Source organism: Grampus griseus (genome assembly GCF_964374135.1).
Source record: "Grampus griseus genome assembly, chromosome: 1".
Lineage (NCBI taxonomy): Eukaryota > Metazoa > Chordata > Mammalia > Artiodactyla > Delphinidae > Grampus > Grampus griseus.
In genome coordinates this window covers 66848957-66876117 of record NC_139017.1, presented here as the reverse complement: position 1 = coordinate 66876117, position 27161 = coordinate 66848957, and the positions used below count along the sequence as shown (strand labels likewise).

At 37.0% G+C, this 27161-nt stretch overlaps 1 protein-coding gene across 3 annotated transcripts in view; it reads left to right on the top strand.

The window, feature by feature from the left end:
* The window catches only part of ATF6 (activating transcription factor 6), a 222639-nt gene that overhangs the window by 5232 nt on the left and 190246 nt on the right, over positions 1-27161 (top strand). For all 3 annotated transcript variants that reach the window (XM_082655486.1, XM_082655485.1, XM_082655484.1), the window contains exons 2-7: positions 5853-5917; positions 8568-8655; positions 10615-10721; positions 16709-16838; positions 17431-17634; positions 23088-23308. In XM_082655486.1, the coding sequence (XP_082511612.1) occupies positions 5853-5917; positions 8568-8655; positions 10615-10721; positions 16709-16838; positions 17431-17634; positions 23088-23308 (815 nt within the window). The remainder of the gene's footprint in view (positions 1-5852; positions 5918-8567; positions 8656-10614; positions 10722-16708; positions 16839-17430; positions 17635-23087; positions 23309-27161) is intronic.

The window sequence follows — 27161 nt, the reverse complement described above, 5'->3', positions numbered from 1 at the left end:
TCCTGCCATCTTTTCACTGTCCCTCGTCCCCTTTATGTTATCACTTTCCCCTTATCCAGTTTAAATTCCATGGACAATCTCTGTAATCATTCCCTCACACCCTCAATATCCTTGTCTCTCTCTCTTGTTTTGTAGTTCTCTCTTTGATCAACTGCAACCTTGGCTAAATCCAACTCTGTCTACTCCATGAATGCACTCAAGTAGCTGAAAGTGGCTAAAAAAGAAAATTCAACCGTGCTGATTGGTCTCACTTTAAATTTATGATACTAACCTGAAATAGACCATTAAGTATTACCTGGCTGATCATATTTCCTTGGTCCTCTCTCTCTGATGATCGTTTTTATAAAGGTTCTTCTCTCCTCAAACCTCCAGCACCTCCTCCTGCATTCTTTGAATCAGAAGAGAACTGCTGCAATCTCCTACTACCTCATCTACGCGTGTACCAGTATATTTGCCTTCTCTTTGTTGGTGGGAATGCTAGAACCGATCACTTCTATATGTGCTTTAGACCCCTCCTTCTTTGTTTTATTTTTTTAAAATTTATTTATTTATTTTTGGCTATGTTGGGTCTTCGTTGCTACTCACGGGCTTTCTGTAGTTGCAGTGAGTGGGGGCTACTCTTCGTTGCGGTGCGTGGGCTCCAGGTGCGTGGGCTTCAGTAGTTGTGGCTCATGGGCTCTAGAGCACAGGCTCAGTAGTTGTGGCACACGGGCTTAGTTGCTCCATGGCATGTGGGATCTTCCCAGGTCAGGGCTTGAACCCATGTCCTCTGCATTGGCAGGTGGATTCTTAACCACTGCACCACCAGGGAAGTCCCTAGACACCCTGCCCCCACCCCTTTATTCAAGAATATTGCTCAAGCTCTTCTTCCTTCTGTTTCCTGAGTCTTCATTTCCATCCCTACATGTAGTTGCTTCTCCTGTCTAGAGTGAAAAAGAAAGAAAAACCCCCAAACCCTCTTTAGATGTTACTTCCCTTATAGCTTCAACTACATTTCTCTTTTTTATTTTACAGCAGAATTCTTTTTTAAAAAACGTCCATGTTCACTGACTCCACTTTCTCTTTTCTCACTGTCTCTTGAACACAATGCAGTCAGGCTCCACCACTCCACCAAAGCTGCTCTTTCTAAGGTCACCACTGTTTTCCAGTGGCCATTTCTCATCTTACAAGAAGTAAAAGAATAAGTAAATGGTCAAAGCAGCAGTCAGGTGGGAAAGCTTGCTGAGCAAACAAAAACTAATAGCTACCATGGTTTACTACTGTTAGGAGAAATCTATATAGTAGATAGTGTGGGGTTGGTGAAAAAGATATAGAAGTAGGTAGTAAATTTTAGAGATACTTCATAGGTAACCAATGCCACCAATGTCACCACTTTCTCATGGATCTTTCTAAGATATTCTGTAGTATACAAATGTATTTATCAACCCACTCTCAGTTTTTTTAAGTATTCACAAACCACAGAAAAGTTAAAAAAGATCAGTACAGTGATAACCTGTATTTCCCTTATCTAGACTTACCGTTAACATCCTGCCATACTCACTCTTTCTGTCAGTATTACCCACACTTCTCTCTTCTCTCATTATCTGAAAGCAGGCTGCAAATAATATGAAACTCCTAAACACTTCACTGTGTATCTCCTAAGAACAAGGAAATATGTATTTTTAAAAAGCATGAATTCATGCTAATACCCACAGTTCAAAGCCAGTACCACAGAGTTCTTTCTCACCTTCTTGCATTATATACTTTTATTTCTCTTTTCCTACTGTGTAAATCCTGATTCCCAATAACATCCTATGTTTTTATGGGCTCACTTTAGCTGCTCTATTGAAAATATACTGAAAGAGTGTCAAGGGCAGAAGCAGAGAGACCATTTGGAGGCTACTGCATCAATCCAAGTGATTTATGATGAGAGCAGTGGAGATAATGGAAGTGGTTGACTGTGGATATATACACATACACATATGCATATGTATATACCCATGTGTATATATATATTTCTTTAAATAAATTTATTAATTTTATTAATTTTATTTTTGGCAGTGTTCGGTCTCTTCTGCGCACAGGCTTTTCTCTAGTTGTGGTGAGCGTGGGCTTCTTATTGCGGTGGCTTCTCTTGTTGCGAAGCACAGGCTCTAGGTGCACGGGCTTCAGTAGTTGTGGCACATGGGCTCAGTAGTCGTGGCTTGTGGGCTCTAGAGCGCAGGCTCAGTAGTTGTGGCGCACGGGCTTAGTTGCTTCGCGGCATGTGAGATCTTCCCGGACCAGGGCTCGAACCCGTGTCCTCTGCATTGGCAGGCAGATTCTTAACCACTGCACCACCAGGGAAGCTCCCCATGTATATTTTTTATTCAAAATTTAAGTTTTGGAATAGTTTCAAACCTACAGAAAAGTTATAAGAACTGTGCAAAGAACTGTTGCATGCCTGTCAGACAGATCCCCTGATTGTTAAATTTTACTGTATTTGCCCCATTTCTCCTTCTTTAGAGAGAGAAAAAGAGAGTGAAATGTGTTGTTAACTCATTACCCTTAAATACTGCAATGTGTATCCCCTCCTCCCCCAAACAAGGTTACTGTCCTGTATCACTGTCATACACTCCTTCCAGTCAGGAAATGAACATTGATACAGCGTTACTATCCAATTCACAGATACCATTCATATTTTGCTATATGTCTTAATAATGGCTCTTTTTCCTTTCTAGTCTGGGACCCTACCTGCAAACACACATTACTTTTACTTTTCATGTCTCCTTAGAGTTTTTCAACCTGGGATGGTTGCTTAGTCTTTTCCTGTTTCTTGTATTCTTGACAGTCTTAAAGAGTACAGGTCTTTTGTTCTGTAAGATGACTCTAAACCTAAGTCTATATACTGTTTCCTCATGACCAGAATCAGGCCATGAGTCCGTGACAGGAATGCTAGAGAAATGATAGAGGCACACTATGTTGACCTGTTCCAAGGTGATGTTCACCTTGATCAGATTGTCAAGTTAGTATCTGCTGGATTTCTCCACTGTAAAGTCACTATTTCCCCTTTTACATTTGATTCGTATTGGGCTGGCCAAAAAGTTCCTTCGGGTTTTTTTGGTAACATCTTACGGAAAAACCTGAACAAACTTTTTGGCTAACCCAGTATTTTGGGGGAGATAATCTGAATGCCACCAATGTCCTATTCCTTACTAAACCTTCACTCACCAGCCCTGGCCTCCATTGATAACTCCAGCTTATATCAAGTACCACTCTAATGCCAAATGGTGATTCTCTCTTAACATTCTGTGTACATTTATTAATTGACATCATACTGTAAGAAAAAGCTTTCTCTGTTTCTTTGTTTATTTCATTATGAGCTCACTAATTCCTATTTGATTCAATGGGTTGTAATCTGGCTTTATTTTGATGCTCAGATTTTCTGAGAATTGACCAGTAAGAGTCCATTCATATCAGCTCCTTTGTTCTTTTGACATGTTTCCATCATTCTCTGAGGATTTCCTTATTTTCTGGCACAACAAGATTTTCCCAAGCCTATTTTGCACTTTCTCTGCCTAAGCCCTGGAATCAGCTCTTTCTCTAAGGAGCCCTTTAGTGGACTTCCGTTTAGTAGAGGATGGTATTCAGTATCCAAGGTCTGGAAACATACGATTTTTCAGTGCTGGTGGGATGTCTTCGTTTCTAGGACCTGTTAGCAGACAGAACTAGGACATAGATGTATGTATATGTGTACACACGTATACAAACATCTATAATTCTTTCTGTGTATGAATATTTTAAGAAAATGTGTTCGTATTAATACTTCTAATTCCAGTGCAACATCTTAGCGTTCTTTTATTCTCTTCCCTTTTCACGTTTCTAAATCCTTTCTCAGAAAGTGAGAAACCTAGCTCTAATATATTTTATCATTTCCTCCATCAATTAACACATCTGTTTGGTACTATCACTCTCCTAACCACTCAGGCTGCTTCTTACATCTGCCACTCCGTTCCTCCTCCCACTGCTCCATTTTTTTGGCATCTGAGGCATGCTGCCACCTCCACAAGGCACCTCCCCTCCTATATCATCCTATTTCCTTGGGTACCAGGCACATTGCCACAGAGGATGACACACACAACCCCACCACCCTCCTTGCTCTGCTGACATCTCTGTTGGGAAGAGTAGGGAAGGGAAGGAAGAATGGAAAGGAAAGGTAAGATGCCACATTACCAATACATACTTTGAAGACAGAGCTGACAGGATTTACTGGTAGATTGAATACAGAGAGTGAGGAAGTAAGCAATGACTCCTAAGGTTTTTGACCTGAGCTCCTGGGATAATTGAATTGTCATAACTGAGATGAGGACGAACCAGTAGGAGGTTTGGTGAGGGATGATTTGAAGCTCAGTTTTGGATGTGTTAAGATTGAGATGCCTTTTAGATATCCAAGAGGAGAGGTAGAGTACTCACTGTGTACATGCGTCTTGAGGTATGGACTGGAGATGTATATTTAGGAATCCTTGGCGTATAGATGCTATTTAAAGCCATGAGCTCAGCTGAGATCACAAAGGGAGTAGAATAGATAGAAAAGTTTGCACTAAGCCCAGGGACAATTTCATGTTAAGAAGATGAAGAATAACCGGTAAGGTAGGGCCAACCAGTAGGGTGGGAGGAAAACCAGGTGAGTATGGTAATTTGGAAGCCAAGTGAAGAAAATGCTTCAATTAATATGAAAAGATCAACTGTTTCAAATGCTATTGAGAGTAAGATGAGGACCATGAATTTACCATTGAATTTAGCAGAGGAGAAATCATTGGTGACATAATACCTGATGTGTATGCGTGTGTATGTGTTGGGGGGGAAGCTTGATTTGAATAGGTTCAAGAAGGAAAGGGAGGAGAGAAATGAGAGGCAGCAGATAAAGAACTCTTTCAAGTTTTCGCCTGTGTATAAGGTACATAGCCACAGTCATCTACTTATATGGGTTTTTTGTTTTGTTTTGCTCTGCAGCTGAGTTTAAGGTAGTCCTTTTCTGAGAGTTATATGAATAACCTTTCATTATCACTACACACAAAAAATGTGCTATGTACTATTTTGTTTTAGGCTGGTGAAATGTTTCTACCATTGGCCAAGTCGGTGAGAGACTTGCAGTGTAGTTCTTATATATGTGAAGTAGGGACATCACCAGAGCAAATTTCAGTGGTATGTTAGTAGGGAGTACAAAGGCAGACTTAGATTGGGAAACTCTTCAAAGTGCTTGAAGTTCTGAAATGTTAAAGAAAATAGACACATTACAGATTATACAGTAATCAGTCTTCTTTGGCCTTATCAGCACCTTGACCTGTGTTCATATATTTCTCAGTTTATAGGAAATCTTATTAGGAAATTGGAACATAGTTAGATTTGTTGAAATAAATGAAATGGTTTAGATGAGTGAATTCCTTATTGTTTGGATAGAAAATTGGTTGTACCTCTAACTTAAGGCAAGGATGGCAAATACCTGGTACCTGTGTTGCCATATTCCTCTCCTGTCATCACCGCTGATCAACCATGTCACTTTTTTTTGTGCTGAACCCAGATGAAGCCTCAGAATTTGTGTTAGTAATGTTCCAGAAAGTCACTATCAATTAGTCCAACATGACAGGACATAAAACCTGTTTTTTAATCCCTGGTATAATGATTTAGTTCACAAGATAAAAATTATGTGGAAAACAATACATATGTTAGAAACCAGCTTTGAATTGGTTGTCATTCACACTCCTAGAGTTTATCAGTAATAGTAATGGCTAATGAGAAACCCTAATAGAGCTGGCATAAGGATACAGCACTTAATTCTTTTGTCAAAACATTGAATTAACAGTAAATATCTATTCTTTTTTTTTTGTCCAAAGATTCTGCCCTCTTTGCTGAACTTGGCTATGATGACCTGCAATTGGATGCGGCAAATGAAACTTATGTAAGTATTTATTAGAGGAGAAATGCTGAATAATGTGATATTTAATCTTTAATTATTGCAAGAAGATTTCAGGATAACACGTTTAGGCTAGTTATTTAAGTTTAAATAACTTTTAAGATTAAGTATGAAAGTTAGCAGCCATTTTGTAGTCAGTGAGTGTAGGATTGTAGAAATTGCATTGGTCTTGGTATGAGAAGACTTGTATTCTAAGTCTACCTTTGGCCCCAGGGTTTTTTTTTGTTTTTACAGATATTTTGCTGCATAAGGGAAACAGTGTGATGTTAAGGAGTATGTGTGTCATGGATCTAGTTAAGAGAACTTACCAACTTCCTTTTTTAAAGTTATGTATACTTAGTGTTGAAAGCTCTGAAACTTAGAAATGTCCTTATTTTTTGCCTTTGGGTGGTTAGAATTATGCGTAAAAGCTATTATTACAGCACTTTAAGTTCTCAAAAATATTTTAGATTTTTTTTTCTTTTCTGGATTAGTATATGTGAAGCTGTTTGGCCTGAACTCTTACTTTGTCTTATTCTTTAATGGATGAGGTGCTTTTTGACTTGGGAAGTAGTTCAAGTGAACTGAGTGATTTTATATGCATATCAATCAGGTTGAATATTTATCACTTATTTTTTAAGCCCTTATTAAAAATAAAGCTTGCTTAGTGAGTTTAAGACAAAGAAAAAGTTTAAAAAATATCATGTGTTTCACTCCCTTCTATTGATTCATGGTAAAACAACTGCTAAATTATTCTTGTTTTACCATGAATCAATAGAAGGGAGTGAAACACATGATATTTTTTAAAATCAATGCATGAGGTTTTAGTGGTTTCATTTACTCTGTGAGATGCTTTACAGTGTTGTCTGTTGATTAAATTGGCTTTTAATATTGGCTGGTTGCTTAAGCAACTGGTATTTTTTCATAACCTCCAGAGCCTAACGTCGTCAAGAAACAATATAGTAAATTTGAAAGATTCAGGGAAATATGATCCTGATTTTATAACTAACATTCTGTCACTCAATCTTTCAGTTCCTTAGTTTTTCTGATATAAAATAAGAGATTGGATTAAATGGTTTCAGACAGCCCATTCTAGCTTTAAAACTGTCATTCTTCTTTCACATGGCTGTGCAAGTTTCCCTTGAGAAGTCATTGAAGAACTAGAGTATATAAGTACCAGTATGTTTTGCTTTACATAAAATGGGTCTGTGAAATTTCCAACCAGATAGAATTCTTATGCTGTAAAATGTATTTGACTTTTTTGTCTGAAGATTGAGTATGAATCATCCTCGAAGTAGGTCATGCCACTGTTGAACATGTTAAAAAGTATTGCGAGCACTCAGGCAAATATCCTTCCTCAGTTTACTTAGATTAAGAAAGTTTGAAGATTTTTCGTTGCTGAAAGTGTGGGGCTGCTTAATTTTTTGATAGCTAGATTCCAATATGAGAAAAAAGCAAAGGAGATTGATTTAAAAGGTGGTTCTTTCATAATTTAAGTAGTTTTTTCTTTTTTTTTTTATGTGAACTTTCACACATTCTCTTTATATAATTTGCAATAATATTTACTCAGTTTAGGGCAGTATAAGAAAAGTTTCCCTTCTCTCCTTCTGTTACATTCTCAATAAAAATAAACCACAGAATAGACATTTGAAATGATAATATTCTAGAAATTATTACCAAATTGTTGTTATTGATAACTAGATTAACCTTTACTTTTCTCCTGAGGCTTGCTTTCTTGCTGTTTTATTATCTGTCACATTAAGTTAATATTGACTACTTTTTAACTTTGTTGTACTGTTTATATATTAAGTTTACTTCTGTTCTTATCTCTGTAACCTTAAACATTTAAAATAGTTGTGGTACTGTCTTAATCTTAAGCTCATATGAGGGCTCTGAAATCATGTGGCAGTTCTTCATTAATATATATGGTATAAGATGGTCATCCAGATGACCCAGAATATGATTATATTTAAATTTAAAAATTGTCATCTGAATGAAAGGAAACTAAGAGCCCCTCTAAGAAGTTTACTGACCCCTGTTTGAGAAACTTAGTTTTATCTTCTAGGATTAAAAAAAAATTTAGAAATTTGAAAAGTACAGAACAGTAAAAAAAAATATAAAATTACCCATCCTCCTATGGATCTCTTCCTTCTCCCGTAAGCATTTTAATATTTGGTATATTTGAAGTTTCAGTTACAGTCTCTTTATGATTCCTGCATGTCTTTTGGATACATCTGTATTCTTTCCCTTGTATATAGAGATGATATTGTAAATAGGCATTTGCTGTGACTTCTTTTCCTTAATGGCAATGGGAAAACTTATTTTGCTGGATCTCCTTTATGACAAAACACATATTTTGTGACTGTTGTAAAGGTCCATTTCCACTGAAAAGAATGAGACCAACTGAATCTTTCAGATAGATGTTGACTTCAATACCTCCTTCCTAGCTGTTACTACTGTGCTTAAAATAACTAAATTGGTTTATCTCTAAGCTATCCAAGATGTATTTTCAAGATGAACTGATTAACTTAGCAAGTTATTTTTACTAAGTTGGGTAATCACAATTATATTATTTATGGCAAATTGCATCTGTTAGTTTGATTTCTGGATGTATATATTTTAATCTTGTAATCTTTTGCTGATTTGAAACCTACAGGAAAATAATTTTGATAATCTTGATTTTGATTTTGATTTGATGCCTTGGGAGACAGGCATTTGGGACATCAACAATCAATTCTGTACAGGTAATGCTGTATTTCATTGATAAAAAATTTAAATGGGTCCATATTATTTTGTAGTTGGGTAATAGTCAAAATTAGGTGGAGTTACTGGGCCACTTTTGTAGGCCAAAAATTTCCAGGGACTACATTCTATTTTGGTGTAGCAAGGCATACGTAAATTTCTTGCCAAAATAGATATAAAGAATTTCATAGTTATGTGTTAGTCACATAATGAATAAAAATTTTATTATTCAGAAATATTGATTTTGAATTATATGTAATATTCTCTAAGAGATTAACCTATCTGAGAATTAGACAGAATTTAGGGAATCAAAAGGAAGAAGCTTGGGATTATTAGAACCTAGGAACTTAGTGTAGGGGTCCCGTGTATACACATCTGAGGAGGAGGCCCTACCTGGCTAATGCTAGTATCTTTAAGGGGCCTAATGAGGTAGGTTTTAGGTGTGCTGAAAAAAGCTGGAACCTGGAGCAAACTGTCCCTTCTGGAATGAAGCTGATGGGAGGATGAAGAAATCCCTTCTTCCCTTCTACCTTTTAGTATCCTTCTAGTATCCCCTATGGACAGGACCTAAAAGGAAGCCAGCTGAGACGTGTATTAATAATTTGCATCACAGACTATAGAAGATAGACTTAGAGCTGAGAGACAATGTGTAAATAACCAGCACATTTCCCCATCTAAATTGCAGCCCTCCCCACTGCTGCATTTCCTTTTCCCTTTCATTTTATGTATTTGTATATCTTGCTCAATTCCTGTCTTCCCTCACAGAATAAGAGCTACACGAGGCCAGTGTTCTGGTTCCTACCATTGTGTAACAAACTATTCTAAAACTTAGTGGCTTAAAACAATAACCATTTTATTAGGCTCCCAGAATCTGTGGGTTAGGCATTTGGACAGGATGCACCAGGAATTGCTTGTCTCTGCTCCATGGTGTCCAGACCTCATCTGGGAAGATTTGAAGGCTGAGGTAGCTTGACACTGGGGGCTAGAGTTACCTTAAGTTTTCTTCACTCACATGTCTGATGCCTGGTCTGGAATGACTTGAAGACTAGGACTGCCAACTTGAGTGCTTACATGTCACCTTTCTATATGGCCTGGCTTCCTCACAGCCTGGTGGTCTCATAGTAGTCAGACTTCAAAGGCTCAAATGTGAGTGTTTCAACACAAAAAATAGAAGCTGCATTGCCTAATGTAACACAGCCTTGGGATTCACATAGCATTACTTCCATACTCTGTCAATTGAAGAAGTCATAAGCCCACCTAGATTCAAACAGAGGAGGAAATAGTGGCTACTTCTTGATGGGGAAGTGGCAAAATCACATTATAGATCATGAGATATGGTAGATATTTTGCACCTAACTTTGGAGAACACAGTCTGCCACAGAGATTCTTCTCTTCCCCATTCCTACCGTGTTATAAATTTGACACCTAGGAACACCTAGGCTATAGTTACTCAGCACATTTTTAAAAATACATAGTTCAAAAGATAGGAACATTTTTGTGTTTTAATTGTATTGTCAAAAATGCTTTCCACAATAATTCTTTCCTGTTTCTTATGTTTTAAAATTATTTTGGGGGGAGGCTATAATTTTGCATATTGCATAATATTCAAAAGGTACAAAAAGTCTGTAGAGTAGAAAAGTGTCTCTTTTGGCTCTTGTCCCTCAGCCACCAAGTTCTGCTTCCCAGAGACAACCACTGTTATCAATTTCTTATGTTCATCCTTCAAGAGAGTTAATGCAGATGCTAGTAGTACAATAGTATACACATGTATAATTTATTACACAAACGGAAGCATACTAGATTTACTGTTTTCTGCTCTTGAATTTTCACTTGATGATATATTTTGGTGACCTTAGCTTCTATATCATTGAATTTTAAAAGCAGATTTTACCTTCTTTCTTATTCATTTCATTCTGAGTTTATATTGTTCAGTGGGAAAATTGTTGCCCCTTGTTTTTCAGTTAAAGATATTAAGGCAGAACCTCAGCCACTTTCTCCAGCCTCCTCAAGTTGTTCAGTCTCATCTCCTCAGTCAGTGGACTCTTATTCTTCGACTCAGCATGTTCCTGTAAGTAACCAGTCTTTTACAGTGATTTTGGTTACAGTGGAATCTGGAAAATATGTATGTGTGGGAGGCAGTTAACATTTATTAAGTGCTAATATAAGTCCTATTATCTCATTTAATCCTGAGGAAGCTGAATCTTGAGGAATGGCCTTGAGGGAGCTAGAAAGCTGTTAGTCTCTTTGGTTTTGCCCTCCTTCCCTTATGTTCTTGTCTTCATAATTTCATTGTTTCATTGCACCTTACCAGTACCCAATATTTTTTTTGTTTATTGACTTATTGTCTTTTCTCCCTGCTACCCTCTTTACTCCCCGTTAGAATATACATTCTTTGAGGACATGGAAGACTGTAAGATGGTCTGTTTCTGTAACTCCTTAGCCATGTAACCTAGAATGGTCTCCTTAGTTCAGGAAAGCCTAGTACTACATTTTGAATGCACTAATAAGGTTTTTTACAAAAGCACCTTAAAAATGCTTCTGCTCTTCATCTAGACAAAAGCTCTGAGGCCAGGAAAAGGAAGTACCAAAGGGCTTAGGTATTTTTTGGAATGGGGAAAGGAAAAAATATAAGAAGAAAAATTCAAATTACTGTTTCAGTGAATTATATCTGCTGGAAATTGAGGTATCTTCATTCTGGCATAATTTCCATATAGTCAGTTACTAAATCCTGATGATTCTATCCACTTAGTATCTCTAAGATTCATCTTCTCCACACACACCAGGCCATCGTCACCTCATCTGGATTAAGGCAATAGAATTTTGACTGGTCTCTCTGCCTCCTAACTCCCCAAACCTTTCTTAGCAGAGGAATCTTCAAAGAGAAATTTTTCAAAATCACAAATTTGATTGTGCCAGTTTTTTGCTTAAAACCTTCCCAACTCTTACAAGGACAAAATTTAAATTGCCAGTGTACTAGGCCCTCCATGTTCTGGCTCCTGTTTACCTTTCCAGTCTTGTTTCTCACTATCCTTCCTGTTCCTACCTTCACACTCCCCTTGGGTTTAACCCTGAGAGCTCCTGTGTGCTCCAGTCATTCAACAACTGTGCCAGGAACTGTGCCAAACACCGTCCATGGACAAGAGCAGCGAGATCTCTGCTCTTACCATTTTAGGTTTTTGTACATGCTCTTCCTTCTGCCTGAAATAGCCTCATTTTCTTTCTTCTTTGAAAACTCCTATTCATCCTTAAGTCCCAGTTCAAAAATTACTTTCTCTATGAAGCTTTTCTCTGATTGCCGCTCTTGGCAGTTCTCTGTGGTCCCACAGTTTCTCCAATGATGTAATTTTAAAAACTTAATTTACTTTTGAAGTCAAAAGTATTAATATATAACAAGGTATATCCACAGAAGCCTGATTTCTGTCCTATTCTTTCCTTTCCATCCTTTCTTACACAAAAGGTAGCATACTACATACCCTGCTCTGCACCTTGCTTATTTAACTTAGAGGTAACTCCAATTTCAGGATATAGAATCTTTCTCATTCCCTTTTATGGCTGCATAGTGTTCCACTGTGTGACTATATTATACTTTATTCAGTGATTTCCTTATTGATGAACATTTGTGGTGTTTTTGGTCTTTTCTGGACTCAAATAATGCTGTAATAAATAACTATGTACATAAGTAACTTCATATTTTTGCCAGGATATCTTGGCAGAGATATCCGGTTATACTCCTAAAGAGAGATAGCTGAGATCGGGGTGAATACTTTTTTAATGTTACTGTTTATTGCCAGATTTCCCTCCACAGGTTGTACGGTTGTATATTCTGACCAGCAGTATGTAAGAGGGCCAGTTTTCCCTTCGTCATTACACAGCATGTTTTGTTTTCTATTTCTTTTATTATAAGTGTGGTTAAACATCCTTTTGTATATTTCATATGTCTAAGGCCTATTTGCATTTCTTTTTATGAACAGTTCAAATTTTTGTCCACTTTTCTATTGGATTGTATTGGTCTTTTTCTCTTCAATTTTTAAAGTGTTTTATTACATATTAGGATTATTAGTGTGTAGTTTGTGAAATAAGTTACAAGTGTTTTTCTCCAATTTGTCATTTGTCCTTAAGCTTTATTTTTGGTTTTTATTTTCTCCATAGCTGAATTATCAATCTTCTATTGCTTTTTGTTGTTGCTCAAAGGAGGGTTTTCACCACTCATAGGTTATAATATTTTTATTCTTGTTTTCTTGCTTATATTAACTTTTTGTTTTGAAAAACCTTAAACTTATAGAAATATTACAAGTACATTACAAAGAACTTTTTTTTTCTCAACCATTTGAGAGTAAGTTGCCAACTTGATGCCTTGTCACCCCCAAATACTTCAGTGTCTACTTCCTACAAGCAAGGATATGTCTTCTAGCCACAATAAAACAATTAAAATCAGGAAATAAATGTTTATACCATACTATCATCTAATCTTCAATTCCCATTTAGATTGCACCAGTTGTCCCAAAGATGTCCTTTAGTGAGCGGAAGGATCTAGTTTAGAATCACGCATTGCATTTGATTGTCTTGTCTCTTTAATCTCCTTCAGTTGAAACAGTTCATTCTTCCTTGACATTCATGACCTTGTCACTTTTGGAGATTAAAGACATTATTTTGTAGAATTTCCTTCAGTTGGGTTTGCCTGATGTTTCTTCAGGATGAGATTCAGGTTTTGTATTTGTGGCAGGAATATCACAGAAGTGATGCTGTGTCTGTCTCATTTACTTTTGATGTGATGGCACACAATTTTCATTTGTCCTGTTACTGATGAGGTTCACTCTGTTCATTTGATTAAGGTGGTGTCTGCCAGGCTATTCCACTGTGAGGTTGCTCTCTCTTCCTTTGCCCAAAATAAGTATTTTATGAGGAGGTACTTTAAAACTATGTAAAAATAACCTGTTTCTCATCAGACTTTAAATTTATTCATTTATTTGTTTATATCAGTATGGACTCATGGTTTCCTAGTTTATTCAACAGATTATAACCCATTACTATAATTATTTATTCTGATTCTTATGTTATCCTGGATTTGGCCAGTGCAGGTCCCTTCACACTGACTCCTGTGTTCTGGGCATTGACACCTGCGTCAAGCTGACCCAATATGAGCAGGGTAATCTGCTGTGACTCCCTGTGCTGGGCTGCCTGCCCCTACCTCCTCTCCTTAGACTCTGATACTCCACCAGCCTGCCTCTCTGCATGGATGCTGGTCTTGCACTGCTCCATCTAGTGGCCTTAGGATCAAATTATTCAGGAAGTAATAGTTTCTGAGTGACTGTTAATACATATTTTTCATAAGGTTTTATTTTAAATATTTAGATCTCTGATCCATTTGGAGTTATCTTGGTTTATGATGTGAAATACGAATCCAAGTTTTTTGTTTTCCCAAATGACTATCAGAAGGATTGTTCCAGTACCATTTATTAAATCAATTCGTTTTTTAAAAAAAGAATTTTATTTATTTATTTATTTTTGGCTGCGTTGAGTCTTAGGTGCTGCGCACAGGCTTTCTCTAGTTGTGGCGAGCAGGGGCTACTCTTTGTTGCGGTGTGCAGGCTTCTCATTGTGGTGGCTTCTCGTTGCGGAGCATGGGCTCTAGGCGCACGGTCTTCAGTAGTTGTGGCATGCAAGCTCAGTAGTTGTGGCTTATGGACTCTAGAGCGCAGGCTCAGTAGCTGTGGCGTATGGGCTTAGTTGCTCCGTGGCATGTGGGATCTTCCCAGGTCAGGGCTTGAACCCATGTCCCCGGCATTGGCAGGTGGATTCTTTTTTTTTTTCCCTTTTTTTTTTTGCGGTACGCGGGTCTCTCAGTGTTGTGGCCTCTCCCATTGCGGAGCACAGGCTCCAGACGCGCAGGCTCAGTGGCCATGGCTCACGGGCCCAGCCGCTCTGCGGCATGTGGGCTCTTCCCGGACCGGGGCACGAACCCGTGTCCCCTGCATCGGCAGGCGGACTCTCAACCACTGCGCCACCATGGAAGCCCTCTAAGTGATTATTAATACAATATTTTCATAGTGAAAATTTTGTTAGTTGGTTCTTAAATGTGTTCCAAGTAGACAGCATATCACCTTGCAAACAAAGGCACTTCTGTTTCTTCTATTTTAGTATTTATTCCTTTTATTTCATTTTCTAGTATAATTATGTCTGCTAGAATTACAGAAAAAGCAATTATTTCTTTCTTGTCCTGACTTTAATGGCAAAGCATTTAGTATTTTACCATTAAGTATGACTTTGGCTATACAATTATGCATAGCTTTTTTTTTAATGTTAAGAAAATGTCCCTCCAGTCCTTATTTTTTAGGACTTTTATGAGGAATCTTTGCTGAATTTTATCAGATGCCTTGTAAGCATCTAAGGCTATGAAGATAATCATTTCCTCCTGTGTTATCTCATAGTCTTTGTTTTTTTCCAAATATATTATTGTTATAATATACTCTGTAAGGTTCATACAGCCCCGCTTATGGCTACATGCTGAATAGGTGTTGAGGATGAATGAATGAAACAATTCTCATTCTCACCAGCATTACTGAGAATGACCATTTCTCCCATATGCTCTTTCAGGTCATTTTAACTTTTTCTTATCTGATGATTTAAAAAAAAAAGATTTTCTTTTAAATTTGCCTTTGGATACTCTTTGCATTTCCTTTTCAATGAAATGGTGGTTTCTTTCCTTTACCTATTTTTGGCAAATATTTTCTCCCCATATGTATCTTTTAACTTTGTTTATGTTCTGTTTTTTTCTTATAAAATATTTTAATTATTATTTGTTCAAATCTATTTCTTCTTCCTTTATGGCTTCTGGCTTTTTTGAGGTAAGGGAGCCTACATCATGCTGAGAGTAAACAAGTATTCTCTTAATTCTTCTTTCAGTAATCTTATAGATTCTTTTGAAGATGGTATGATGTATGTATTTACGTACTCGTGCCCATTCCATTATTATACATAACATCTTTTTCTCTTGGAATTGAAATGCTACTTTTATCCTATGTTAAGCTTCTTTATTCTAACAAAATGAGACAGATCCACTGAATATTAAAAGACTTTTAGAAAATGTTAATATTTATATATCTGTATTTTTTAAAAAAATTTATTTATTATTTTTTAAAATATTATTTTTGTATACTGCATCGGGTCTTAGTTGTGGCACACAGGGTCTTCATTGAGGCATGCGGGATCTTTCATTGTGGCGCGAAGACTTTTTGTTGCCGCGCGCGGGCTTCTTTCTAGTTGTGGCGTGCAGGGTCCAGGGTGTGTGGGCTCTGTAGTTGTGGCACCCAGGTTCCAGAGCGTGTGGGCTCTGTAGTTTGCGGCACACAGGCTCACTAGTTGAGGCGTGTGAGCTCAGTAGTTGTGGCGCATGGGCTTAGTTGCCCTGCAGCGTGTGGGATCTTAGTTTCCCAACCAGGGATCGAACCTATGTCCCCTGCTTTGTAAGGCGGATTCTTTACCACTGGACCACCAGGGAAGTCCCTCTGTATTATTAGTTTACCCATTAAATAAAATAAAATAGCCCTGCTCCTTTCAGTGTTTTTCTTTCAAAACATTCGGGACAAAGGCAGTGTTAAGAAATAGAAAAGGATACAAATAGTGAGAATTATTTGCTTTTGAGATTCCTGTAAGACAGAATAAGAGATGGTGGGGGAAAGATACTAGCATTTTAACTGTAACTCTATAATGATACTAAATGTTTGTATGACTAGGAACAAGTAAAATATAAAGTTTGTGGGAGAAAATATAGAAGCAGATCAGATCAGTGATTCATATCTTTCATATAAGAGGATGAAATAGACATACTTCATTTTTAGTTATTTTTCCTTTAGTGTAGATGGATAATGTTGATTTATCCATCATCTCTTAGTACTTTATATATAGATATAGTTCTAATATATCACACCTTTGCCTTGAAGTTGTCTTGAAGTGTTTCTCTGTTTATGTATAGATCTTGCCTCTCTTTCTAAGCAATTTTCTGCTCAAGGATAGTATTCTTCTGCATGAATTTGTTTGTGTTTTATTTTGCTACAGGAGGAGTTGGATTTGTCTTCTACTTCCCAGATGTCTCCCTTTTCCTTATATGGTGAAAGCTTTAATAGTCCCTCCTCAGCAGAGCCACTGAAGGAAGACAAGCCCATCATTAGTCCTAAGAGCAAAACTGGTATTACTCCATCTCCTAACTTCTGTTATCTCTATTTTAGACTGAGCTTAGGCTCCATTTCTTAAAAGAAAATGTTGGATTAAGTGTATGTTTATTAAGCTGGCTTGCTGTTTTTAAATTAGTGGACCTGTTTTGTTTGTTGTGGATGATTAATGTGGAGAGGAAAGGGAAGAAATAATCTTCTTTGGTTGTTTTTGTCTTTATAGGTGAATGATACTTTAAATAGATTTAGGGCCCCACCATCTTCAGGAGAAATTTCAAAGTTTCAGTTAAAGATATTGAATGTGAGGGCCACTTGGCTGTGACATTTGTTAACCTTATTCACCTCGATGCTTTATTCAGGGGTTTTAGCTATTCTTCTTTACTGGTTCACGTGTCCCTGCGGCAAAGCTGCAGCTTGGTCAAAAAGGAAGACCTCAGATTGAGGACTTTTCTTCAGTCCATTAAGATATAGAGTGGCTATGCTTAAACTTCAGTAAGGGTAGTCAGAGGTCAAGAAAATGTTTAGGGAAAGGTGTATAATAGAATCTCCTTTCTAGGATTTGCTTAATTGCCCTTAAACTGATTTGTGGTTTGTTTGGTTTTTCTCCAGAAAATGGACTGACTCCAAAGAAAAAAATTCAGATGAGTTCAAAACCTTCAATTCAGCCCAAGCCTTTATTACTTCCAGCAGCACCCAAGACTCAAACAAACCCCAGCGTTCCAGCAAAAACCATCATTATTCAAACACTGCCAACACTTATGCCATTGGCGAAGCAGCAACCAATTATCAGTATACATCCTGCACCCACTAAAGGTACCTGAATGGAATTTGAGGCTGTGTGTGTTTAATTGGAGGGCACTGAGGCTTGTGTCATATGACTTGTTTTAATTCAGGGTATAATTTCTGAGCACATGCTGTGTGTCAAGAATTGTCCTTGGTTCTGAGGATGTTGTAGAGATGTGGTTCCTATCGTAACAAGGGAGATAGCTATCAAGATTATTTACATCTGATAGTTCTTTTTTCTCACAGTTTTAATTATGAAAGCGCCTGTCTCTAAGGCTTGTGGTTTTATATAACCACTTGTAACGAAGAAGAAAATCTGGGAAACTTTTTCGGTGTCATTTTATTCTGAGATTTTTGTGTCCATGAACTTTTTTGTTTTAAAGGAGAAGTCAGTATTTAAAATAATATGGTCCATTTCAGGTCTAATAGGTGTGTTTTGGCAATAGAGTCAGATAATCTCTGAGGAGGCAGCGCTGTTTAGTAACACGATCTTGTATGGGGCATTAAGAAGAAACCTGAAACTGTCAAGTAGCTAAGAATGTGTGTTTCTATATTTTGTCCACTAGATGGCCTCCCATAGTTGATTCTGCAAGAAGCTGAGGTCTATAGTGAAAGTTCAAGTTTGAGGATTTGGTACTATTCAGATATAGGAATCATTTGCACACAGAGATCTCTTGGGAAGATTATTCATCATTGTACTTATACTGATATGTGTACACATGACTAAATGGAAACTTGCACAGCGTTCTTTCCCTGGATTTAGCTTGTTGGCGCCAAGTAGGACTGGGGTCAATGGGGAATGGGTTGTAAATAAATACCCAGTGTTACACTTATGGCTGTATTTTCAGCTATGGATTGTTAGCTCATTTCTTTGGAGCATGGTTTTAATGAGGGCAACATCATAAATTTGATTTCCAGGTACTCTGTTATCTTTGTTCTGTTCCATGGTCATAGACAATACGACATTGATAAAAAGAACTAGATGAGAGACTGGATGGATCCGTGAAAATCCACCAATCCCTACCAAAAAAACTCCAACCAAACAAACCTGAAATACCTGCCCTCTTAGGACAGGGTGAAAACTACTGCCTTTTTCCTGTGAAAAATAGCAGTCCTGTAGAATGGGTATTCTTGTGGCCTGTGAATGGATGTTAAGTGTTCATAAACCCCTTGAAATAAAATGTGAGATTTAGTGTATGTTATTTGTGGATTTTTCTAGGGATAGTCTCCAAAACTTTCATCAGGATCTCAAAAGGGTCTGTGTTTTCCCAAAGGCTGAGAATCTAAACTTGTGAAGAACTTCATTATAGTTCCCATAAGCTATTAAAACACATGTATAAAAAGTAAAAGTTTGATATTAATATGACCAGTATGTAAAGCAAGGGGTATTCGTGAGAATTTGCTCTTAGCAGACCATTGGCTATGTTTGAATGATAGAAGTTCCTACCTATAGCAAGAAGAGAAACTTCTCTGAGCAGTTTATCAGTTTTAGAAACCTGAATCATACATTATTCAGAACTTCAGTGCTTTCCCGTTATCTGAAGACAGTTTTATTTTGGGGGAGCATATGCTAATATAGGGCACTTGTCTGTTTTTATAGTACAATCTGGAGAGGTATATTGTAATAACATATAGATTTAAGTGTATATCTTCCATTTATTTGAAAATGGGGAGGGAAGAAGAGAAATATAGGAAAGGCATTTTACAGTTAATGTAAGTATCAGCAGTAAATATTTTGCCATTAAAAAAGAAGTAATTCTTACAGGATTAAGTTCAAATTCTCTGGCTTGGAATGTAAAACCCTTCATGGTTTGGCTCCAGTTTAGTTTTCTAACTTTACCTTATAATAACTCTCCTTTCTATAAATCTTTTAGTTCAACTTATCTGGCCATTGTCCCTTAAATTTTCTTTTTTTTCCTCATTTCTTGACATGCCATTCTATCTGCCTGAAACAGCTTCTGCCTACTTCTACATCTAAGTCCTATACATCCATTAAGACTTGCACAAGTAGTGCAGGTGAGAGATGATGAAAGCCTGGAATATCAGTGAAAATGAAGAGCCAGGATAGACAGTAGAGATGTTAAAAAGTGTAGAATCACAGGGCTTGGTCATTAGGTCAATTGAAAGGGGGATGGAGGATAGAGAGGAAGGTATCCTGTCTTGGACTTTTTGGGTAGATAGTGGTAACAAATCATTGAAATGGAGGATAGAGGTAAAGTAACTTGTTCTAGGTCATTCTACTAGTGAGCAGTAGAGTCAGAACTTGAGCCCAGGTGGTCTGGTTCAGTCTGTGTAATTAATCACTGTAGTATATTGCCTCTAAAAGAATGCAGAGATGTGGTATTTGATCTCAAGAATTCTAATTGGGGAGTTAACAAATTTATATCAACAGTTAAATAACAGTAACTGTGAGAACTAATGAATTGATAATACATGCAATACCCTTATAGAAGCTATTATTATACATAAAAGGAGGTTAATAGTAATTAATAATAATAAAAATAATTAATACTAGCTAACATTTAAGCTCTTATTACGTGCCAGACACTGTTCTAAGTGCTTAAGTGCGTTATCTTATTGAATCCTTACATCAACTCTGTGAGGATAGGTACTATTATTATCATCTCCATTTTATAGATGAGAAAATTAATACACAGAGAAATTTACTGTCACACAGCCATACTATTTTAGACAAAGCAGGCATTCAATAACTGTTTGATATAAAGTTTGAAGTCTTTGAAGGTAACTGAAAAGGAAGAAACTGACTATCACTATCAGTGAGCCATACATAGTCAAAAGTATCCAGCATTGAAACCAGCCGTGGTCCATTAAGGGGGATTTGTGTGTAATGCCAAAGAGGGTTTTGAGCATGCTGAAAGGGATAAACAGCCTTTTGGTATGTCCTTTTTAACTGCTTCCACACTAGGAACAGTAGTAACTATGTTCAGCTGCTAACTATTTAAGACCCGAAACAGTCCTTTGCACTGAATTTTGTGAGCTGGTGGGCATCTAGCATGTCAGGTTTAGCAAGTCACCTTGAACACATTGTCATGGAAATTTAGTTGTTTCTCCACATTTTGTCTTGAACCCAAACATGCCTAGTATTTTTATAGGATCTTTGATTTAGGTGCTCAATAATTTGAGGTTAGTTAGGCATTCTGGGATAAAAGGGCCTGATGTGCATTTTGGAAAAAAAAGGAGGCATCAGTGGCCTGGTAGGACTTGGAGCCACATTTGGTACGCAGACCTTGACTTGATATTGCTCCATCTCCCTCGCTCCGTGTTGCAGTTCTTTCAGCAACGAGATGGTGATAACCAGACACTGGATACTACAGACTTGGATTATTTTTCTCAATTAGTTTTAAGAAATATTACAAAGCTATCTTTATGTGTTAACTGCTAATACTTTAAATGGGTAACTGGAGCTAGAAGTAGGATCCTTTCTTTGAAATGACTTAATTCTTTATGTTTACCACCTTCTCTGTTCTTTGGAATAATTCCACAATTCATTGAACATTTTTTAGTTTTTCAGGGTCTTTTTATCATAATTTTTAAACTCAAGATACGGAACACTACTTCTGATAATGCTCTTCTCAAAGTATTGGTTTAAGTCAGTGGTTCTCAACCTGTAGACAGTGGGCCCTGAGATACGTGTGGTTGGAGTAGTAGTAACATTTGGCTTTTGCAGGGCATCTGCAAATCCATATTTTCTGTAGACTGAATAAATAATTTGTTTCATATATCTTTGTACTGATGTACAAAGAAGTTATACTTCTGATTACTCAACTCCAAATTCATTTAAAATCATTACTAAATTCTTAATAGCCTTTTCTCATCACATATTTTCTCAATCCACAGAAACTGAAAGGACAGCCATGATCATCTTGGGTGACCATGATATTTTTGCTATTAAAGAAGGGTCTTTATATTCAGGGTGGGAACCCTTGGTTTAAGTTTTACATTCTGATGAGTATGTCTTTTCATAGTACCAGATTGACTGTAATATCTCAATAAGTGTAATTTAAAAACTTAACATTTACTATTTAAATAAATATGCTATTTATTTTACTTATAAATTTTCTTTTTTGGCCGCGCTACATGGCTTACGGGATCTTAGTTCCCTGACCAGGGATTGAACCCGGGCCCTCAGCACTGAAAGCGCAGAGTCCTAACTACTGGACTGCCAGGGAATTCCCTGTTAATTATTTTTATTTGAATATTTGGCATAAGCAAATATATATCTGCTTATGAGCCATTTCTGTATTTTATGTTTTCATTTCATAAAATAAATTATGCCGGGGAAAATTAGAAGATAAAAATATTTAGTGATCATTTACGCTCAAGTAAATTGTATATATTACAAATCTGTGAGATTATTTTTAGGTCTTTCTTACTAATTTACCTGGGATAAAATGCTATGAATTAAATCCTAGTTTTCGTATGCTTTCTGAGGCCTTCTGAAACATAAAGACTTTGATTTTATACAAGTGATTTTTTTTTTTAAGCTAAGACAGATATTCTTAACAAACAGGTGTTCTGAAGCGTCATTTTGATTTTTAGATTCCTTGATCCTTTGAAATACTGAGCTGAGTTTTACATGGATCATGTTACACTGTCTGAAAGTATAGTATGTTTTTTTTCCCTTAAAGAAGAGTATAAATATACTATATGAAATTTTAGTTGCCAGTTACTTTAGTACCTTTATTTTGCTAAATGGGCTCAAGCAGCTGTGGATGTTAGGTGAGGCTTTCAACACCTTATAAAACTGGCCAGATCTGAAAGCAAATACTCAGCAGGCAAGTAAAAATTTTCATAGACCAGTGTTATGAGTTGTATGAGCCTTCTTTAGGTTAATGATACTAATTTTCCTCAGATTAGTGTAATTTTAAAATAAGGTTAAATGTAAAGATTGAGAAAAGATTTGTAGACCATTTTGGTGGGTAGGGGAGTCAATATTATCTGCAGACTATTTTAAATTACAGGTTTACGTTTCCCATGTTAGCTAAGTGGTTTTAACATTTTTGATATTTGTAGCCTCAGGTTCTTCCAGGTATTGAGTAACTGAATCTCTGTCATATATTTTTGGTGTTATATGTATTTCTAAAATATATGATTCTATGTTCAGAATAGAAGGTTTGATATTAGTAATATGATAAATACTTTTAGCACTAATAAATTTCAGAGGTTAATACTTAGAGAAACCTATGTATAACTTAGCAAATTTGATGTGTGTTAGCTGGAAAAAAGTGTGGAAATACGTTAATGATAACTTCAAAGAGAATGAATTTAGTCGGTTTCATTAAAAACACAACAAAAGTCAGTATGAATGTGTGCTGCTATTGATTGTGTTTTAATTGGTGGTTTCACATCCCTCCGTTTGGTCTTACCTATTATATCTGCAGAAGAGACCTAAATGTTGAATAGCTTCTCCTGCCACAGTAGTTATGCACCCTCTGATTCCTTTTCTTTTTTCTCTACTGCAGGTCAGACGGTGGTGCTCTCTCAGCCTACCATGGTACAACTCCAGGCACCTGGAGTTCTGTCCCCTCCTCAACCAGTCCTTGCTGTCGCTGGGGCAACCACACAGCTACCTAATCACGTGGTGAACGTGGTACCAGCCCCAGTGGCAAATAGCCCAGTGAATGGAAAACTTTCTGTGACTAAACCTGTCCTACAAAGTACCATGAGAAGTGTGGGTTCAGATGTAAGTTTTGAAGCTTAGTGCTTTTTTAATGCCTGATTTAAAAAATGAAAACAAAAAAAAGAACGAAACACTTTTTTGTTTTTTAAAGTTTGTTATATTGTGTCAAATGTGCTGAAATTGCAGATCCAGTCTTTGGTGGAAAATTAGGGTAAGGCTTATTATGTTAGAATCTAAGTGAAAAGGTTTAAAAAAAGTCTGAAGTGGTTTGACGAAAAGAGAAGTAGGCATACCTCCCTCTTCTTTAATTCCTTCTTTTGAACCTTTTCATCACATTCCTCCAGACTGTCACCCCCAACTCAATCATACACTAGTATTTTACAGGATTCTTTCATGTTTCCTGATTGAAATGTTTTTGGCAACTCCCCAGATAAGAGTCTGTAGACTGCTTTTTAGTCAGGGTTTATATTTATCTTCTCTCTTGACTTATTGAAGGGTTTTCACCACTGCTTAATGACAACTTGCTATTAGGAATTCTGTTTCTTAATGATTATTTAGTTTTTCCCCATCTTTGCAAAACTTCAAAATTTCTGTTGTAGGGACTTCTTGTAATTTATGAATCACAGAAAGTTTCCTAAGATCTGTCACAATCTAGAACTGGTTATAGTACTTGCCAGCTAACTCTTGCTTTCTTTAAAAGTGATACAAAATACCTCATGTTATGTATTAAATAGTAGTTGAACGTTATGGTCCTAAAGTTAAATGAAAGTTAAATAATCAGTCTAAAAGTGGGTTCTCTAAAATTGTGGTTGTTAATATTGCTACTCCACCTTTTCTTTAGGTATTGCAAAGTACTTTTAAAATCCTGTGAGTTATGTAAGGTTGTTTATCATACTACTGACTCATCTGTCTACCAGAATTATTAACTAGCACGTCAGTAGCCCATTTAGTTGTGAAACTGCTCTACTGTTGCATAAACACAACCAAGTAATCTCCATCAGAAATATTGTAAGGACCCATAACAAAAGAATATTATCTACTGGAAGTAGAACCTCGAAGTTCTATAGTAATTCCCACAGTTTACATAGGTATTGAAAACTGTGTGCCAAAACATGAAGGAGGAACATTAGTGTCACGTGAGAACAGACATGGATAGTACAGGATTAAGCTTGACTATTATGTTAGTTTATTTTGTGGACTAAAAAAGGTAAGCACAGTGCTTATGGCATAATAGGCACTAATGCATAGTGTGTGTTTCAGTTGAAGGTGAAATGATATGAAGCTGGGATTTGCTTTAAAATACTCTATGGGGAGATGATGAGCGCAGGATAGAGGAAACATGATTGGCAAAATGTTGGTAATTATTTAAGTTGGGTATGTAATCTTTCTTTCCTTTTGGTGTTTGGTAAATTTTCTACAATAAGTATATGAACAACAATAACAAAGATCTAAAAATATTTCATGATATTTTCAATTAAAAAGTTGTACAACCAATAAAAAAAAGAGTATGTTTTTCACAGGAGACTGAGGAAGTTAAGAATGATGAAAGAGGATTTTTTTTTTTAAAATTCATTTATTTTATTTATTTATTTTTGGCTGAGTTGGGTTTTTGTTGCTGCGCGTGGGCTTTCTCTAGTTGCGGTGAGCGGGGGCTACTCTTTGTTGCGGTCGTGCAGGCTTCTCATTGCAGTGGCTTCTCTTGTTGTGGAGCACAGGCTCTAGGCACGCGGGCTTCAGTAGTTGAGGCACGTGGGCTCTAGAGTGCAGGTTCAGTAGTTGTGGCGCATGGGCTTAGCTACTCTGCGGCATGTGGGATCTTCCTGGACCAGGGCTCTAACCCGTGTCCATTGCATTGGCAGGTGGATTCTTAACTACTGCACCACCAGGGAAGCCCTTTCATTTCTTATTTTGTTTATTTGGGTCCTCTCTCTTTTCTTCTAGGTGAGCCTGGCTAGAGGTTTGTCCATTTAATCTTTTCAAAAAACCAGCTCTTGTTTTTATTGATGTTTTCTGTTATTTTTTGATCTCTATTTTATTTATTTCCTCTCTGATCTTTATTACTTCCTTCCTTCTGCTGGCTTTGGGTTTTGTTTGTTCTTTTTTCCCAAATCCTTTAGGTGGCAGGTTAGATTGTTTATTTGAGATTTTTATTGTTTCTTGAGGAAGGCCTATATCACTATGAACTTCCCTTTTAGAACTGTATTTGCTACATCCCACAGATTTTGGAAAGCTATGTTTTCATTTTCATTTGTCTTGAGGTATTTTCTGATTTCTTCTTTGATTCATTGTTGACCCATTGTGTTTTTAGTAGCATGTTGTTTAGTCTTCATGTGTTTGTTCTTTTCCCATTTTTCTTTCTGTGGTTGATTTCTAGTTTCATACCTTTGTGGTCAAATAAGATACTTGAAATAATTTCTGTCCTGAAGGATTTTTAAAATGATCCCTTAAAATTTTCTTTTAATACTCTTTAAATTGAGAATTTGAATGTTTCTTCTATAATATTCCCAAATAGAACTTGCAATAGAAAATATTCAAAGTTGTCTTTTCTTTTTTTTCTTTTTTTTTTTTTTTTGCGGTATGCGGGCCTCTCACTGTTGTGGCCTCTCCCATTGCGGAGCACAGGCTCCGGACGAGCAGGCTCAGCGGCCATGGCTCACGGGCCCAGCCGCTCCGCGGCATGTGGGATCTTCCCGGACCGGGGCACGAACCCGTATCCCCTGCATCGGCAGGCGGACTCTCAACCACTGCGCCACCAGGGAAGCCCCCAAAGTTGTCTTTTCTTTTTAAATTAATTTATTTATGGCTGTGTTGGGTCTTCGTTTCTGTGCGAGGGCTTTCTCTAGTTGTGGCAAGCGGGGGCCACTCTTCATCGCAGTGCGTGGGCCTCTCACTATCGCAGCCTCTCTTGTTGCGGAGCACAGGTTCCAGACGCGCAGGCTCAATAATTGTGGCTCATGGGCCCAGTTGCTCCATGGCATGTGGGATCCTCCCAGACCAGGGGGCGAACCCGCGTCCCCTGCATTGGCAGGCAGACTCCCAACCACTGCACCACCAGGGAAGCCCCAAAGTTGTCTTTATGTAATTTGTTTAGACATTTAAAATATGTATTATGAAATACTTTAGACATGAAAAACGTAATGACTAATTAGATATTTTAAAAATATAAACAGTATATCACAGTTGTTAAAAATATTAATATAGTTTTAGTCTACATTCATAGAATTATGACATTCAATCACTGGACAGTCCAGAGGAACATAGCTAGGATGGGGAGGAGGTCTAGAAACCATGTCATGGGGAGAGGAAGGGTTTAAGGGTTGGTATGATTCAGTAAGGTGAAGGAGAGAAGACTGAAAATAGAGCTATCTTCTAGGAAATGAAGGTTGTCATGTGGAAAATAGGATAATTGTTCTGGGTTATTTCAAAGGACTCATCTAGAACAGGTTCAGGTAAGTTATAGAAAAGTTTCTTCTAATTCTAAAATTCTTTGATATAGTAATTGTATTTAAAATCCAGAAGAGGTCTTTTTTTTTCTAGGCTTAATATCTGAATAGTGAGCATCTTAATGTTGGCAATCATTGTATGTCACTGACCCATTTTGTAATCTCTAAACATTTCTATTAATTATTTGTTGGTCTTTTAGCCAGACATCCTTTAGAAGTTCTTTGGTGAGAAAGACTATGTCTGTTCCGCTTTTGCACTCTTAAGAGTGCTCTGTAAATTTGGTGAATAATTTACTGATGTAACTTTGGTGAATAATTCAGTCAACATTGAAAAACTGGGGGCTGTGTGAGATGAGAAAGTATAGAACCAACAAGTATTAGCTTTTTTTTTAAGCATTATTTATTGACTAGCATTCTTATTACTTTTCAAAATTTAGAGTTGACAGTAATACACAAGAAAGATTCAAGTACTG